The following is a 16,065-nucleotide window of genomic DNA, read 5'->3' as shown; positions in this document are numbered from 1 at the left end:
TCATTTTAGTTTTGATTTTCTTAGTCTTTGGAGACAACTCCTACCAAAATGAACTCCTACAGTAAATGAAGGCTTCTGTGATTTGACCTTCTTACCTTGAGTACAGTACTTCCTTTCCTATGTGAAGTTATTATTAACCCAAACTATCAATTAAATGTCTGAAAGGTGAGCCAGAGTCATGAATTCTGATCCCAGTTCCCCCATTCACTTCCTCCATCACTTGAGGCAAATTACTAAGCCTTTCCAAACTGTTTCATCTATCAAGAGAAAGGCTAAGGTTCCTTTTGGCTCTGGTGTTTTGTAATTCTAACCTCATAAAAGGTAATGAGTGAGTAAATTCACCCTTGAACAATATGCCTCACTACAGTAATATCAGGGATTCTCAAGTGTGGTTAGCACTTTGCCACTCTTAGAATCTTGGTGGTGGTAAAAGGAGTCCTCTTAACCCCATCCACCTCTAATCATGGCACACATATTTATGGGACATGCTGTTTATATGCCTTACTGTCTCTATGCCAAAGTATATCTTGCTGAATAACTCTGCCACAAGTAGCACAGAAAAACAAGCTGCAGAAAAATATCTATATTACTATCCCAATGTCGGGAGTCAGCATGAGAAAAATATGTATGTCCACATGATTATGTGAAAAATATAGTGAGTAGGCAAATACAATATTGTAACAAGGTGGGTGCTGATGGCTCATGCCTATAATCCTAGCTACTCAGGAGGCTGAGATCTGAGGGTCACCATTAAAAGCCAGCCCAGGCACCAAAGTCTATGAGACTCTTACCTCCAATTAACCAGAAGTGGTTCAAGTGGTAAAATGCTAGCAGAAGAATCAGGGACAACATCCAGGCCTAGAGTTCAAGTCCTACAACACACACACACACACACACACACAAATATATATAATATACCATATATATTAACAACATGAAACATACAATGTTTTTAACATAGGGAAAGAAAAAAATTCAAAGTGGAAAAAAACCCAGTATTTATTCTAGAATCTATATAATCTATATGCATTTATATAATGTGTTATTGTTAAAAATACATGTAGATACAAGGTTCCTACTGTAGAATCTTTGAAGTCTCATGATTAAGGATAGGGGGTGTGGAGAGGTGGGTGTCTCAATCCTTTTTTTATTTTTAAAGAACTGAGGGTTGAATTCTGAGGCTTGGCTCTTGAGAAGCCTACCACTTGAGTGACTATATTTTAAAACAAGTATTCCAAGTGATTCTGTAACAATGAAGTCTCAAACCGCTGCAGTGCTAACATCTTTAGCTATAAGCAAAGCAGGGTTGGGAATTTCCATCCTGCATTGCAGACTCAGCTTATCTTTGTTGTCTTGGAACAGGGAAGACATATAATAGACAATGATTATTTGAGTCATTCAGAGAACAGGTGGAAGGAGTAAGGGTCAAATTAGAACCAGCTTTGTAATGCTGAGATTAGAAGATATGAAGCACAGTACAAAACAATGGGCTGGGTGGCGTTATTGCTTTTTGGTATTCAACCACTATTTATTAGTCTCTAACTACATGGAGGACAATTTTGTATATCTCATATTATTAAATGACCTTCTATGGACTCTGGCAGCATAGCACAAAGTAATTAACTATCAAAAGTGAGATTCAAACTCAACATGTTTTTGAGCAGTTATGAACCTAACACTGGATAGCAATTGAGTTTGCTCAATTGTTCACTTAGGTTGCTTGCTTTTCCACGTTCTGCCATGAACATTCTGGTCTGTTGCCACTTAGCTGACAATCAGAAGCTGTTAATTTATAGGCCCAGCCTGGATTCCATCCAAGACAGATTGCATCTCTTGGGCATGTTTTTATACTGCAGAGAAAGTATCACTACCTAAGTGACTTTCCAAGCCCCTCAAAAAGTCAAGGAAGATTAAATCCAGGTTCTTCTAATTCTTAGGCACCCTCCAAGTCAGTTCTGGCTTTGGGTAGAGTGTGTAAATCTTCTGCATTAGGGTGGGAGGAAGATGACAGTGGGAAAGGCATGCCCTCAAGTTCTGAGGTAGGGTAAGAAACAATGAAAATTTCCTGACACATCCACATTTTTCAAGAATCATTTCCAGGGTTGGGAAGAAAACAGAAAAATCAAGGAGGGTATATTTTGCATCCAAGTGCTTAGAAGTAAACAGAAAATGGATTTTTTTTTGTTTTGGTCTAATATTACCATTAAGTTAAGGGCCTTAGTGTCTAGACTCCTACCACCTTCTCCTTTTCATTATCACCCCTCTTGTCTTCACCCCGCCATCCTCCATTATTTTGGGGTGGGAAGAAAAGATGGGAGCGTGGGCCGGGCCGGGTACAGAATCCCAACCCTTTCCCAAACCTCTACGGGCCGGCCAGGCCTGGCTGCTCTCGGTGATTTGGCAATAACCTAGAGGGTTATATCCTGGATGGTGCCAGGAAAGGGGAAGGTTTTCCCAGGTGGGGTCAGGGGCGAGCTAAACTCCCAGGCACCCGGCCAGGACCCTCGGGCATACTTTTGGCCCCTGGAGCGCAGGTGTCCCTCGTTTCTCCGCGAGCGGAGCCCGCAGCCACTCCCTCCCCAGGGGTGCACCCATCGCCCAGCGGGATGTGTGTGGGGGCGGGGGGGGTCTCATTCTCTCCCACAAACACCTTCGCTTCTCCAAGGCACGTTCGGGAGTGGGTGTGAAACCCGAGCTCCTGGAAACGAGTCCAGCCAAACACCTAGCGCCCCTACAGTCGCGCACCTCGGCCCCGCCTGGGGCGCGCCGCGCACCCCGTTCCCCGCGCTGCTTCAGGTCCTGACCAAAGCCCGGAGCTTTGGATCCCGGCCCGAAGGAACGGGACGCGGAACGAGAGAGGTGCGGCGGGCGGCCTGGTGACGTCGCACCGGGCATGCTCAGTGGCACGGCCGGCTGGGTGGCCCCGCGAGCTGCACCCGGATCTGCTCGGCGGCGGTGGCGGCGGCGGCGGCGGCGGCGACGTGAGCGCGCAGGGGGCGGCGGCCTCACCAGGTCTCCTCTCCCTCTCTTTCCTCCCTCTCCCTCGCTCTCTGCGCCTGGGTCGGTGGGTGACGCCGAGCGCCGGGGAGATGTCGGATTTTGACAGTAATCCGTTTGCGGATCCGGATCTCAACAACCCTTTCAAGGTGAGCGTCGGCCCCGCGTCTCTCGCCATCGCGACGCGGCGTTGTTTGCGACCACGGACGAGTTGCTGCGCTCCCCCCCGCGTGCGCCCCCCGCGCGCCCCTGGGCTCCCCCTGCGTCCCCGGGCCGGGAACGCCGGGTCGCCGCTCTCCTGTGTGGGGGTCGAGGCTTCGGCACCCCCGCGTCGCTGCTTTGGGGTTCGGGGTGGAAACGCCTGGGCTCTGCGTCGGGCCGCTCCGCCCCGCGTCACCTGCCGTGGAGGGTCGAGCGCTCGCCGAGGAAGGGGCTGGCGCGCCTGCCGGCGTCCCGGCCCTGCCCCTGGGAAGCGGGGACTCAGACTCGGTTCAGGTGGAGCCCTCACTGGCCCGACTAGTGTGACAGGCTGGCCGGCCGGGGTGGGGGCCCGGGAGGCGACCTAGGGGAGCCCGCCCTGGGGTGCGGTTGTCATAGGGACCTGGGGAGGCGGCGTTGTGGGGGTGACAGCCGAGGTGTGGAGGAGAGGTGAGGGCACCGAGGTGCTGCAATTAGGGGGGAAAAAGATTTTGTTTTTATTAATTAAACTTGCATTGCGCCCAGATACCACGAGCGGCGCTGCTATAGCCAGCACCCCCCCTCCCCAATTAGGCAGAGGTTAAAAGAACTGATATTAAAGAAATAAAAAACAAACATTACTGGAATACAATAGTGCACGTGGACGACATCTTTGCTAGCTGCTGCTAGCAAGGTAAACCATGGGATATTTCCCAAGCTCCCGGGCTCCTGGCTCTTTGAGGGTACCATTTCCCCTCACAAGAGTTGCTTTCCTTTTTGAAGTCACATTATCATCCCCAGCTTTGGAAGGGCCTTGCACAGAAAACCCGCAGAGGAAGGCAGCTGACTTGTTCCTTATCTGCTGTAAATGAATGAGACATCTAAACTCTACAAGTACACTCATTACCTTAATGAGTGTAAAGCTTAGCAAGTACCATTTGCTTCCAACTATTGGTTGTTTCTCAATCTCCAGATGCAAATAGTAATTTTAATTTGTAGTCACAAGTGAAATAGTAGCCCTAACTAGTGGTCATAGAAATGTTCTGGTTCAAGTTTACATCTGATTTTTACTAATCATCTGAGGATCATGGAAAAGGGGAAAAAAACAAAACCTTGTTCAGATGTTTAGCTTGATGATTTCATGAAGGATCCTGGTTATGATTGACAACTTATGTTGTAGGAATAGAGAATAGACTCCCTCACTAACTGAAAATCAGAAATTTTGCAGTCCCCCTTTTTTAATTTCCAGGTTATGTGAATTTTTAAGAGCTCCCTATTTTGCTTTCATGTTGTAGAAAATTTAAACTCTATATAATATCCTTTTAAAATACCTATAATCTAATTTGCCAAATGAGTATTATTTTAAAATACTTTGAAGTCAGAACTTGTTAGCTTCTCCTAAATCAGGTAGTTCATTGCGGATAGCTATTGATTGGTCCACTTGATCATTCATTTCATGATTCATTTTGAGGAGTGTTTTTTTTTTTTTTTCTTTGTATTGGGGATCTAACCCAGGATGTTGCACTGGCTAAGCAAGTGCTTTGGCACTAAGCTACATTTCAGCCCTAAAATGTTCTTATGGTAGGGTGAGATACTGTTTTCTTGGCCAAAATTGCTCTTTTGTGGCATCTAATGTTACCATGCACATTTCTCTTTGGCCATTAATGAGTAGCGTTTTGGGGATTCTGAACTCCAAATAATTTTAAGTCTTTAGTCGTAGTGGAATGTAAAGCTTTTTGTTTTTTTTTTTTTCTCCTACAAAGGACAATGATTACCAAATCCACAAAATGCTTTCAGATTTAGAAAGCTTAGTGAGGTACATATTTGTCATGGTCCTTCTCCATTTTCAATGATGGTTACAGTACCTGATCCTTTATCCTTGCTTTTTTTTGGAACTGGGAGAATGACTCAAGTGGAAGAGTGTGTGCCTAGCAAGTATAGGCCATGAGTTCAAATCGGAATGCTGTCCTCAAATAACAAAAACAACAAAAATTCATTTGTGTCCAGCTGCCCTTTCTCTTCAAGTAAAGCATACACACACACACACACATACACACATACATGCATATACTGTATATCTATAAATCTGTGCTATGTTCTTTTGCTTCCTTCAATGAACAAGTGATTTTTGATGTCTACTTGTATCTAAAAATTCCTGGAGTAGTTACTTTCTGATGATTTTTATTTTCAAACCCTACTTTAATACTTGACATTTGCTTTCCATTCATCCTAATTTCTTTTTTTTCCCAGTCCTAGGGCTTGAACTCAGGGCCTGGGCACTGTCCTTGGACTTTCTCAAGGCTAGAGCTCTACCACTTGAGCCACAGAACCATTTCTGGCTTTTTTTTCTATGTATGTGGAATGGAGTAATCGAACCTGGGGCTTCGTGCATGCTAAGCAAGCACTCTTATCATTAGGCTAAACTCCCAGCCTGATCCTACTTTCTTGACTACCATTTGATACCCATTGTTTGTGTGCTAGGATGATGCCTGGGCACTGTCCCTGAACTTTTTTGCTTAAGGCTAGTGCTCTACTCTTTGAACCACAGGTCCATTTCTGGCCTTTTGGTGATTAATTGGAGCTAAGAGTATCAGGGATTTTCCCTGTCTGTCTTTGAATCGTGATCCTCAGATCTCAAGCTTACGAGTAGTTAGGATTATAGGTATGAACCAACAATGCTAGCTGTTGTTTTTTAGATTTATTTTAACTTTTTTTTTTCTTTTCTTTTTTTTTTTTTTGTGTGTGTCATGGGGCTTGAACTAGGCCTGGGCACTATCCCTGAGCTCTTCAGCTCAAGGCTACCTCCTTACCCCTGGACTTGGGCATTGTCCCTGAGCTCTTCACCTCAAAGCTACCACCCTATCCTTGAGCCAAAGCCCACTTCCTGTTTTCTAGAGTTTATTTGTAGATAAGAGTCTCAGATCCTTTTGTGCCCATGCTGGCTTTGAACCTCGATCCTCAGATCTAAGCCTCTGAATAACTAGGATTACAGGCATGAGCCACCGCATCCATCTGGCTGATGACTACTTTTTTGAGTATGCTTTACTCCAGTGATCATGCTAGGGGTAGCCGAATGGTTTTATGAAATCTGTTTTCTTTTTTTGGCAGTACTCCAGGCCTTACATTTGCCAGTTAGGTACTCTACCACTGAAGCATGTCTCCAACCTTCCACCTATCTTTTGTGCTTATTTATTTTATTCTGCTCTGTAATACTATTGTTTTTTTTTTAAGTTTGTGCAGATTATTTTTGAGATAGGGTCACCAGACTGCCTAGCTCACACTTGAGAAGGAATCTTGTGAACTTTTCTGCCTAGGCTGGTCTTAACCCATGCTCTTCTCAATTTAGACCTCACTCGTAGCTAGGATGACTGACAGAAGCCACCCATGCCAGGCCAAAATCTGAATATTATTGTATATAAACTTGGAAGTGACTGAAGATCTATGGTGATAAACAGAAAACAAAAAGATGAAATCCCCAGTAGATGAGTAGTTGGAAATTCATAAAAATTCGCTCTTGAGTTGTTAAAATGTAGTTTTTAAAATAGGAAAATACTTTCTATATGGTCAACATGTATTTTTTTTTAACAATTACTTTATGTCCCTTGTTTTTAGGTACCATTTGGTTTTTGTTTATAGGAGGTGGAGAGGGGTTGAACTTGGACCTTGCACTTATAAGACAAATGTTTCTATTACTTGAGGCATGCTGCCACCCCTTTTTAGTTTTACTTTGTGGTAATGTCTCCCTTTAGGATAATCCTATTTCCATCTCCCAAATAGTTGGAATTACATACATGCTTGGCCCTAAATTAAGCAATTTCAGAGGAGGGAAGGTTAAGTCCTGAAATATATGTAGCTATATTTCATTTTAAAGCTCAGAGAAGCTACATTGCTTATAGCCTTGCACTCCTATGTAGATACTATAGAACAGATGTTAGCCTGTTTTTTTTTTTGTTTGTTTGTTTGTCTTGGTTTGAGCTCAGGGCCTAAGCACTGCCCTTGGGCTTTCTCAAGATTAGAGCTCTGCCACTTGAGCCACAGCACCATTTCTGGCTTTTTTTCTATGATTGTGGTACCGAGGAATCGAACCTGGGTCTTCGTGCATTCTGGGCAAGCACTCTACCGCTAGGTCACACTCCAGATGTTAGACCACCACAAACTGACTTGATCAGTTTTTACTGCTGGTAGGCAACATATGTACCACTTGGTTGCACATTCCTGAGATTAAAATGACTTTTTAGTTTGAAGCTTAGAATTGGAATCTGGAGAAGCAGCAGAAGGAAGGGCTTCAAATGAATGGCTGCAAAGTGGGGCAGGCTTCATTGAGGGAAGTGAGTGCCATGGGGGGGAGGAAAGGCTATGAGGATGACAGAAGATGAACATGGTCAAAGTAGTTTATTTCCATGTATGAAAATAGAACAATGAAACCTGTTGAGTTTGTATTGGGAAGGGAGAGTGGAATGGGGAGAGTGATAGCGGTAGTGTGGTTGGTAGATTGCATGCATGTATGTTTGGAATGTTATAATGTACATTCCCCTTTCCCTCCCTCCCTGCAAAATAAAATATGCTGACAGAAAAGATTTGACTGGAGTCTAAAGAAGCCTAGGTGAATAGGCACCAGTGGCTGCAACCTATAATTCTAGCTAGTGAGGTTGATGCCTGGAGCATGATAATTTGAAACCAGCCTGGGCTAAAAAGTCTCCAAGACTCCGTTAATAAATTAACATCAAAACAGCTAGACTGGAGGCTAAGCCTTAGAAGATTTCAGTGTGAAGTCAACCTGGGTGAAATATATGAGATTTCACCTCCAATTAACCAGTGAAATGCAGGACTGGAGGTATGGCTCAAGTAATTGGAGCACCAAAATGAGCAAGAAAGCTGAGTGTATAGTCCTAAATTCAAGTCCTGGTATGGGAACATATACTAAAAAAGTCTAGATTTAATCTTGATCTTACTACTAATCACTACTAATCAGTAGTGTGGTCTTGGAAAGTACTTTTATTTGTTAAGCCTCAGTTTACTATTGTCCAAAAACTACCTACTCCATAGGATTATTTTTTATTTACTTCATTTTTTTTTTCTTTTTGTCATTTGTGGAGCTTGAACTCTGGGCCTGGGTGCTGTCCCTGAGCTTGTAATCTTTTATTTTTTTTTTTTTTTTTTTGCCAGTCCTGGGCTTGAGCTCACGGCCTGAGCACTGTCCTTGGACTTTCTCAAGGCCAGAGCTCTACCACTTGAGCCTCAGCACCACTTCCAGCTTTTTTTTTTTCTATGCTGTGGTACCGAGGAATCAAACCTGGGTCTCCGTGCATGCTAGGCAAGCATTCTACCACTAAGCCAAACTCTCGGCCCGTAATCTTTTATTTTTATACTTACTTTTGAGGTATTAGAATTGAGTCAAGGTTTTGCATGTGCCAGACGTGTGCCAGGCAAGTGCTTCACAGGTCCCTATCATGTGTATCTCTGCGTGTGTGTGTGTGTGTGTGTGTGTGTCTGTCTGTCTGTCTGTCTGTCTGTCTGTGCCTGTTGGTCCTGGGGCTTGAACTCTGGGCCTGGGCATTTTCACTGTAGGCTGGGTATCTTGAGATCTTGAGCTGTAGCTCCACTTCCAGCCTTTTGGTAGTTACTTGGAGATAAGCGTCTCAGGAATTTTCCTGCCAGGCCTGACATGATCCTTAGATCTCAGCCTGAGTAGCTAGGATTATAGGCATAAGCCACTGCTGTTCATAGGTCTTTTTGTGCCCGGGCTGGCTTTGAACCTTGATCCTCAGATCTCAGCCTCCTGAGTAGCTAGGATTATAGAAGTCAGCCACCTCACCCAATCTCCGTTCACATTTGTATTTGGTAGAATCAAGAATGTCCTCTGTCCTGATTAACTAGTTAGTATTTAGTGATATTCACAATAAGTTAATGTTTCTCCCCTATTCATATAAAATTTTAAGTTTAGAGACTGGATACATAGTAGGAAATGATTCTGAAGATTGCCTCTGTAATAGTCAAATTTCAAAAGTATCTTTAAACATTAATCAGAAACAAAGTGATTTTAGCGTTTAATCTGTGGTATTTTACATTCACTTCAACCACATGAATTTCTGTTCTATTTTCCCTGGGTTAATATTTTAAAGAAGGCATGTTAGAGCTGCTGATGGTATTTAGCAAAGTTAAGATGCACCATGATATATATTTGTATTTGGTTATTTGAAATTGGATAGGGAAGGGGAGAAAACCAATATTGGGGGGTGGGGGGAGAATAATGGGGACCAAGACATGTGAAAGGGTATCAATGTATGTGAATTAATGCACCTTCTAGCTGGCAAATATCATGTACCCCTTTTATTGATTACAATAAAAAATATTTTAAAAAATGCACCATGATTTGAATGCACCATTATTTTGTTTTTATTACTATCTTAGATATCTGTTAGTAACAATCTCAAATTGAAGTGGTTTAAAACAGTTACATGATTCTGTTATTTGAGCTAGACTTAGCTGATCTTTTTAAATTTTAATGCATTTGCCTAGAGTCATTCACTGGCATCAGTCATCTGACAGCTTGACTGGCATGGTTTAAGATGTCCTCCCTCGTGTCTGCATCTCAGTTCTAGCTGTCTGTATAGACAGGAATTGGTTCTTTTTTATGTAGGAATATCTTGGGATTTTTCACATGTGGCACTAGTGTCCCAGAAGGGCAAGAACATGAGCTCTAAGGCTTCTTGAGTTATGTGTTACTTCCATATTCTGTTGTTCCAGATGACTCTCAAGGTCATATCAGATTCAAAACCAGTGGGAAGGGTTAAATTCCAGTTCTTTAAGCAAGTGCTGGGTCCCTCATGAGACAGTTACAGGGTATCCTCAGTAGACAGTACCAGTAAATTATAGGAAGAATGAAAGCATTTAGCAACTGCTAGTCTGCAGCAATACTGAAATCTAAGCAAGTCCATGTTAAGATCCACTACTTTGAGGGAACTGAGATCACCTTTGTTAGAACCCAGTTTTGCTTGAAAGTGATTTCCATATCTGTTACTGTTTTGGATTCCAAATCTCTAGAGATCCTTCCCCTCCTCCCCCCTAAATGAGAAATGACCCTGTTTGTACCTGAGAAGCAGTTTTAGCTTGCTTCCTGCCCATAGAAAGTTGAGAGTGCTGGAGTCTCCTTTTTTGAAAGAACTATTCTTTTCAGTCCAGGCTGGTTCAAGCTTCTTAACAATTCTTGTAATCATACCAAAGTTCACACTAGCCTTCAAACGCCCCCTCTGTAAATTCTTCTGGAGATGGTCATCTTTGCCTAGGGTGCTGATGAGTGTCAGCTGCTGTGGATTTATACTCTTAATATATATATATGTGTGTGTGTGTGTGTGTGTGAACAGTGCCACCTCTTCCTACATTTTCTCCCAGTTTTTTTCCCTTCTGACCTATTCCCCCACAAGTTATATACTTCATTTTCAAAAGGAATCAACGCTCAGTGGATGAATGGATCAAGAAAATGTGGCATATACACAGTGGAATTCTTCCCTCAAAGAATGATACTGCCCCATCTGTAAGTAAAAAAATTGGAAAAAGATTATATTAAGTGAAGTAAACCAGACCCAAGAAACATAGATTGCGTGGTTCCCTCATTTGTAGTAATTAGAGTGTGCCTATAAATCTACAAATGAACACAATGGATTTGAACTCTTAAACTGTCTAGAAACCCATTTGTTCAGTTGGAGCATTTCCTATGGCTAGTGGATTTTTTTCAGGCATGTGTGCCGTATCTTAAACCTGGTATTGAAACACAGTTTTAGTTAGGTTGCCTGGCTTTAACAACAGTCATGCTTGAGATGATGATGTTTGTAAAAAAATATGAAAAGTTTTTCTTATGCTGATACTACCACAGACTTTTTCAAGGATACTTAAGGTTTAGTAGCACAGAAAACAGATCTAAGAAATGTAATGGTTAATTTCTTTATATGAGCCCACCAGTGTAATAGAGTTACAAAAAATATATGTTGATTAATGAGATGAGCAGTCAGTTGCTAAAAATGAATAACTTCAGTGTTCTGTTCTAATCACTGAGATATTGATCTTAATTCTAAGTGCCTCTTTGAAGAGTGGTTTGACCATAGTAGAATGTGTCCAAAGAAGGCAATCAGGAAGATCATGGATGTAGAAGCAAGTCCTTGACAGAATAATTTAAGTTTAAATTACTCAGTAGATTTAGTGAATAAAGAATAAAGTAGAATAGGGCTCATCAGATACTTAGTGTTCTCAGTTGTTTGTGAATAAGTTTATTATTTGTTGCTTTAGAAGAAGAGCCTAAAATTAATTGGCAGACTTTACATCAAAGTAGATTTTGTCCCAACAGAAAGAAAGATTTATATTTATTAAGTTGGGCGCAGTGGCTCAAACCTGTAATCCTAGCTACTAAAGAGGCTGAGATCTCAGGATCGTGGCTCAAAGCCAGCCAGGACACTAAAGTCCATGACTTTTTTTTTTTTTTTTTTTTTTTTTTTTTTTTTTTTTTTTTTTTTTTTTTTTTTTGTGGGTCATGGGGCTTGAACTGGGCCTGTGCACTGTCCCTGAGCTCTTCAGCTCAAGGCTACTGCCCTACCCTTGAGCCAAGCCACATTTCCTATTTTTCTAGTGGTTAATTGGAGATAAGAGTCTCAGGTCCTTTTGTGCCTGGGTTGGCTTAGAACCTCGATTCTCAGATCTCAGCCTCCTGAGTAGCTAGGATTACAGACATGATCCACCGCCCATGGCTTTGTGAGACTCTTACTTCCAGTTAACCACTAGAAAACTGGAAGTGAGGCTTTGGCTCCAGGGGTAGGGGGTAGCCTTAAGCTGAAGAGCTCAAGGACAGTGCCCAGGTGGAGGTCAAGCCCCACAACCGAAAAAAACAAACCAAAAAAACCTTACAAAGATTTATATTTATTGTTAGCAATACTGGGGTTTGGACTCGGCAATTGTTCTACCACTTCAGCTGTGTCCCTACCCCTTTTTGCTTTAGTTATTTTTCAGGTAAGTTCTATTCCTTTTTTGCCTGGATCTGGCTTAAGTTTTTAATTCTCTTTACCTCTGCATAGCTAGGACTATAAGCAAGCATTATCATACACAACTTTCATGAGATAAGATTTCATGAGTAGCATCCCCTGCCCCCTTCCAGGCTGTCTTCAAACTTCAGTCCTCTTATCTGTGCTTCCCAAGTAGATGGGATTGCAGGCATGAGCCACTGTGCTCATTTGATGTGTTTGTGTGCAAGTGCAGGTCCTGAGGCCTGAACACAGGGCCTGGGTGCTCTACCACTTGAGCCACAGCTTCATTCGAGTATTTTGATGGCTAATAAGCAGTAAGAGATTCATGGAGTTTCCTACCTGGGCTGCTTCAAACTACAATCCTTAATTCTCAGCCCCCTGAGTAGCTAAGTAGGTGTGAGCCACTGCGTCTGGCCTCAGCTGAGACTTCTGAATCATATCAGAATGATTTAAACCCTGACCATGATTTGTAGTATACTCCAGCATTTTAAGAAGTTCAAGCAAAGTTGGAGGGCTTTGATGCTGAAATACAGAGATTTGTGTGCTTTAAAGTCTTTTTTTCCATTCTTTCTACTTTAAAATGGTAATTGTTACATTTTTATATTCATAGAGGCCATTTTATGGTACTAGAATGGAGTCTGACCATCTCAGCTGGAGTGGAGGCTTTCTGTTCTCGGTACTGCTGTGCTCTGAGCCTCAGCCTCCACTGAGGGAGCAACTTTCTGTAGTTGCTTAATCAGGGTTCTCACATCCCCTGTTGTGTGGCCCTTGCCAACTTGGCCTCAGCTGACTGATCTTATTCAAAGGTACCTGGCCCCTGGGGAAGCACTGGAGTAGGAATCATCTCAGTAGGGCTTGAAGGCCAGTAGTTTTTTTAGAACCCCAGATCTACATTAGAGCTATTCTGGAATTAACTACTAGGGATGCTCCCATGTCTTCCTTCCAAAGTCTGAAGCCTTGCATCCTTTCTACATAAATCTCTCAACATCCTCTTCTTTAATTGAAACTGCCCAAGAGTAAAGCAAAGGGACATTTCTAGCCAAAACCATGATGGAATTACACTCTATTTATACCTAAGTTTTGGTAAAGTGGAAGAATTCAAATCAGAAACTTAAAAAGATATTTTTAAACCACAAAGAGGAGTTTCCCCACTTTCAGTAGGTGCAGGATGTAAAAAGTGGCATGAAAGTTGGTTTTGACCTTGTAGCAAGTCCTCTTACCCCTTACCTTTGATTTGTCCCTACTGAGGAAGTTTGTACTGTCCAGTTGATTTTTGACTTCACATATGTGGGCCCAGGGAGGGAGTGTAAAGAAAACTTTTAGATACTAATGCCCTTTGTCAGATACTAACTTGAGTTTTCTGTCATTTTTGTGGGTTATCTTTTACTTTTGGGGGGGATAGGGTGTATTGGGATTTGAATTCAGTACCTTATCACACAAGTGCAGTCTCAAGTTTGTGTCTGGGCTGTCCTGGACTGCAGTTCTGCCATTTGTGTGCCTTTGCAGCTAAGATGACAGGTACAGTACCCAGCTGTTACTGGTTGATGGGGTCTCTCAACCTTATTTTTCCTCCAAGATGGCTTAGAATCTTCCTAGTCTCTGTCCTCTGAGTAGCTGGAAAGTTGTGTGTGTATGTGTGTGTCTGCCTGCTTACCTGCCCATCCACCCACCCGCCCACCCGCCCACCTGCCCTTGGACTTTAGGGCTTGGGTGTTGTCTTTGATTTTTATTTTGCTCAAGGTTAGTGCCCTACCACTTGAAGCACAGATCTTCCATGTTTTTGGTAGTTAATTTGAGATAAGAATCTCAAGGACTTTTCTTGCTCAGTCTGTCACGATTGGCAGCTCTAAGCCTCTTGAGTAGCTAGGATTATAGGTGGTGATCTATTTGTGCCTGACAAAAGTCAATAATTTTAACTTGACTGGTAATAGACACAAATCAGACATTTGAATGCAAGCCATTCAGTATATATAATAACATTCACTTATTTTGTTGTGCTGTGGATGGCATGTTAGGTAAATGTTCTAAATTTCACTCCCAGACAGCATATATTACTACTAAAAATTTTTGCTTATCAAGCAGTGCAAACAATGTGTAGTGAGGAAACCTCTTGAACACAGCAAACACAGTAATGGAGTGGCAGCCATTGCTAGTGGTAGCCATTTTAGCTGTGGGAATCCTCAAACAGTGATGATAATTGTCATATGGTAATCTGGAATAAATTGAAAATGATGACAAATGAGACTGGCAGGTGATGGGAAAAAGCATCTGGGGTCTGGAGTTTGGCTTAGTGGTAAGAGTGCTTGCCTAGCATGCACGTAGATCCGGGTTTGATTCCTTGGTACCACATATATAGAAAAAAAAGAAAAAAGAAAAAGCATCTGGTTTATGGCCAGGGAGACATTGGGTATTTTTTATCATTGTTTGATAATTTTTAAAGAGTTTTATTGTTATTAAAGTATACAGAGGAATTACCATTTCATGAGTCAGGAAATGAGTACATTTCCTTTTTGGACAATGTCAATCTTTCACTTTAGCCCCATTTTCTTCCTCCTGTCCCTGCCCACAAAGTACATAGTCGATTTTCCATGAATACCATGATTGCATATATTCCTTCTTTGGCAATTATTTTCTAGAGCTACTAATACTTGTTTTAGGTTTAGTCCTATATATTTTTTTTTTCCCCTCTCTTAGTGCTGGAATGTGGACTTAAACTCCAGGCCTCATGTTCTTACTAGGATTTTTCCACTCAAGGCGAGCCCTCTACCACATGAGCTACCCCTAAACACTTTGAGCCTCTGCTGGTTAATTGGAGATAAAGGCCTTAGGAAGGCCAGGAGTTTGGCCTAGTGGTAGAGTGCTTGCCTAGCGTGCACAAAGACCCAGGTTCGATTCCTTACCACATACATAGAAAAAGTCAGAAGTGGTTCTGGGGCACAAGTGGTAGAGCACTAGCCTTAAGAAAGCTCAAGGACAGGCAAAAAAAAAAAAAGCCTCAGTAATTTGCTTGTGTTGAGTTCAAACCTTGAACCTCAGATCTCTACCCCCTCAGCTAGTATTTATGGGCACAAGCCACCGGTACCTGGCTAGTCTCATGGCTTTATAGCTATTAATCATGGCAACTTACATAGCCAGACATTTTAGTGAATTTGTAAGTAAGTGGTATATTATAAATGCAAATTTGCATATACTCTATGCCTAAAGGAAGTATAATAGATGATTTTTCTATTTGATTAAAGAAAAATTTAATGGAAATATTTAGATTTAAATCTCAGAACAGATTGCCATGTAGAGTTGAGTTCATGAGAAAATAATCACTGAAAACACATACATTGTGTCATTTGCCTTGTGTTAGGATGAACTACAGCAAGGAGAAAATGACTTACTTGTCATTATTAAAAAAGATAATCTCCTATACTTCCTTTTGAATCAAAGAATCATCTCTTAAAATAACAGATAAAACAAATAATAGTGCAAGATTATTTTTGGTTGTAACATATGATTATTCTTTATTTCATCCTTAAATTGCCTTTATTTTCCAAGGCAGACTCTAATTTTCATTAACTTTTAAACTTTTTGGTATTAACAGAAATAGTAACAGAAACAAAACATACAAATTACTGGTTGCCTTCCAAAGCTTAGGAATTTTAGAAGGCATTGTATATCACAACTTGAACTGAGGATAAGTAAGGAAAGTGTTTCATTTTTGCTACAAAAATAAAATCTCAGATTTCATTGAAATATTGGAGAGTTGTGCACTTGGTTGTTAGGATTATGAGAAGACATCTTGTTTTATATTTATGAAAAGACATTTTGTTTTATATTTACATTTATAGTTTTTAAAGTTGGAGCAGAGAGGTAAAAGATGGGATGGAGCAGG

The 16,065-nt window shown here is 41.7% G+C and overlaps 1 protein-coding gene across 1 annotated transcript in view; it reads left to right on the top strand.

The window, feature by feature from the left end:
- Nucleotides 1-2,986: 2,986 nt before the first annotated feature.
- Nucleotides 2,987-16,065, top strand: part of Scamp1 (secretory carrier membrane protein 1) — a 65,146-nt gene continuing 52,067 nt past the window's right edge. The window contains exon 1 of the mRNA XM_090331735.1: nt 2,987-3,146. Coding sequence (XP_090187861.1) covers nt 3,090-3,146 — 57 coding nt within the window. The 5' untranslated portion in view covers nt 2,987-3,089. The remainder of the gene's footprint in view (nt 3,147-16,065) is intronic.

This window comes from Megascapheus bottae, chromosome 4 (assembly GCF_031878675.1).
Source record: "Megascapheus bottae isolate mThoBot1 chromosome 4, mThoBot2.hap1, whole genome shotgun sequence".
Classification (NCBI taxonomy): Eukaryota; Metazoa; Chordata; class Mammalia; order Rodentia; family Geomyidae; genus Megascapheus; species Megascapheus bottae.
The sequence above is the reverse complement of the archived record's forward strand: the minus strand, read 5'-3'. Positions and strand labels throughout refer to the sequence as shown.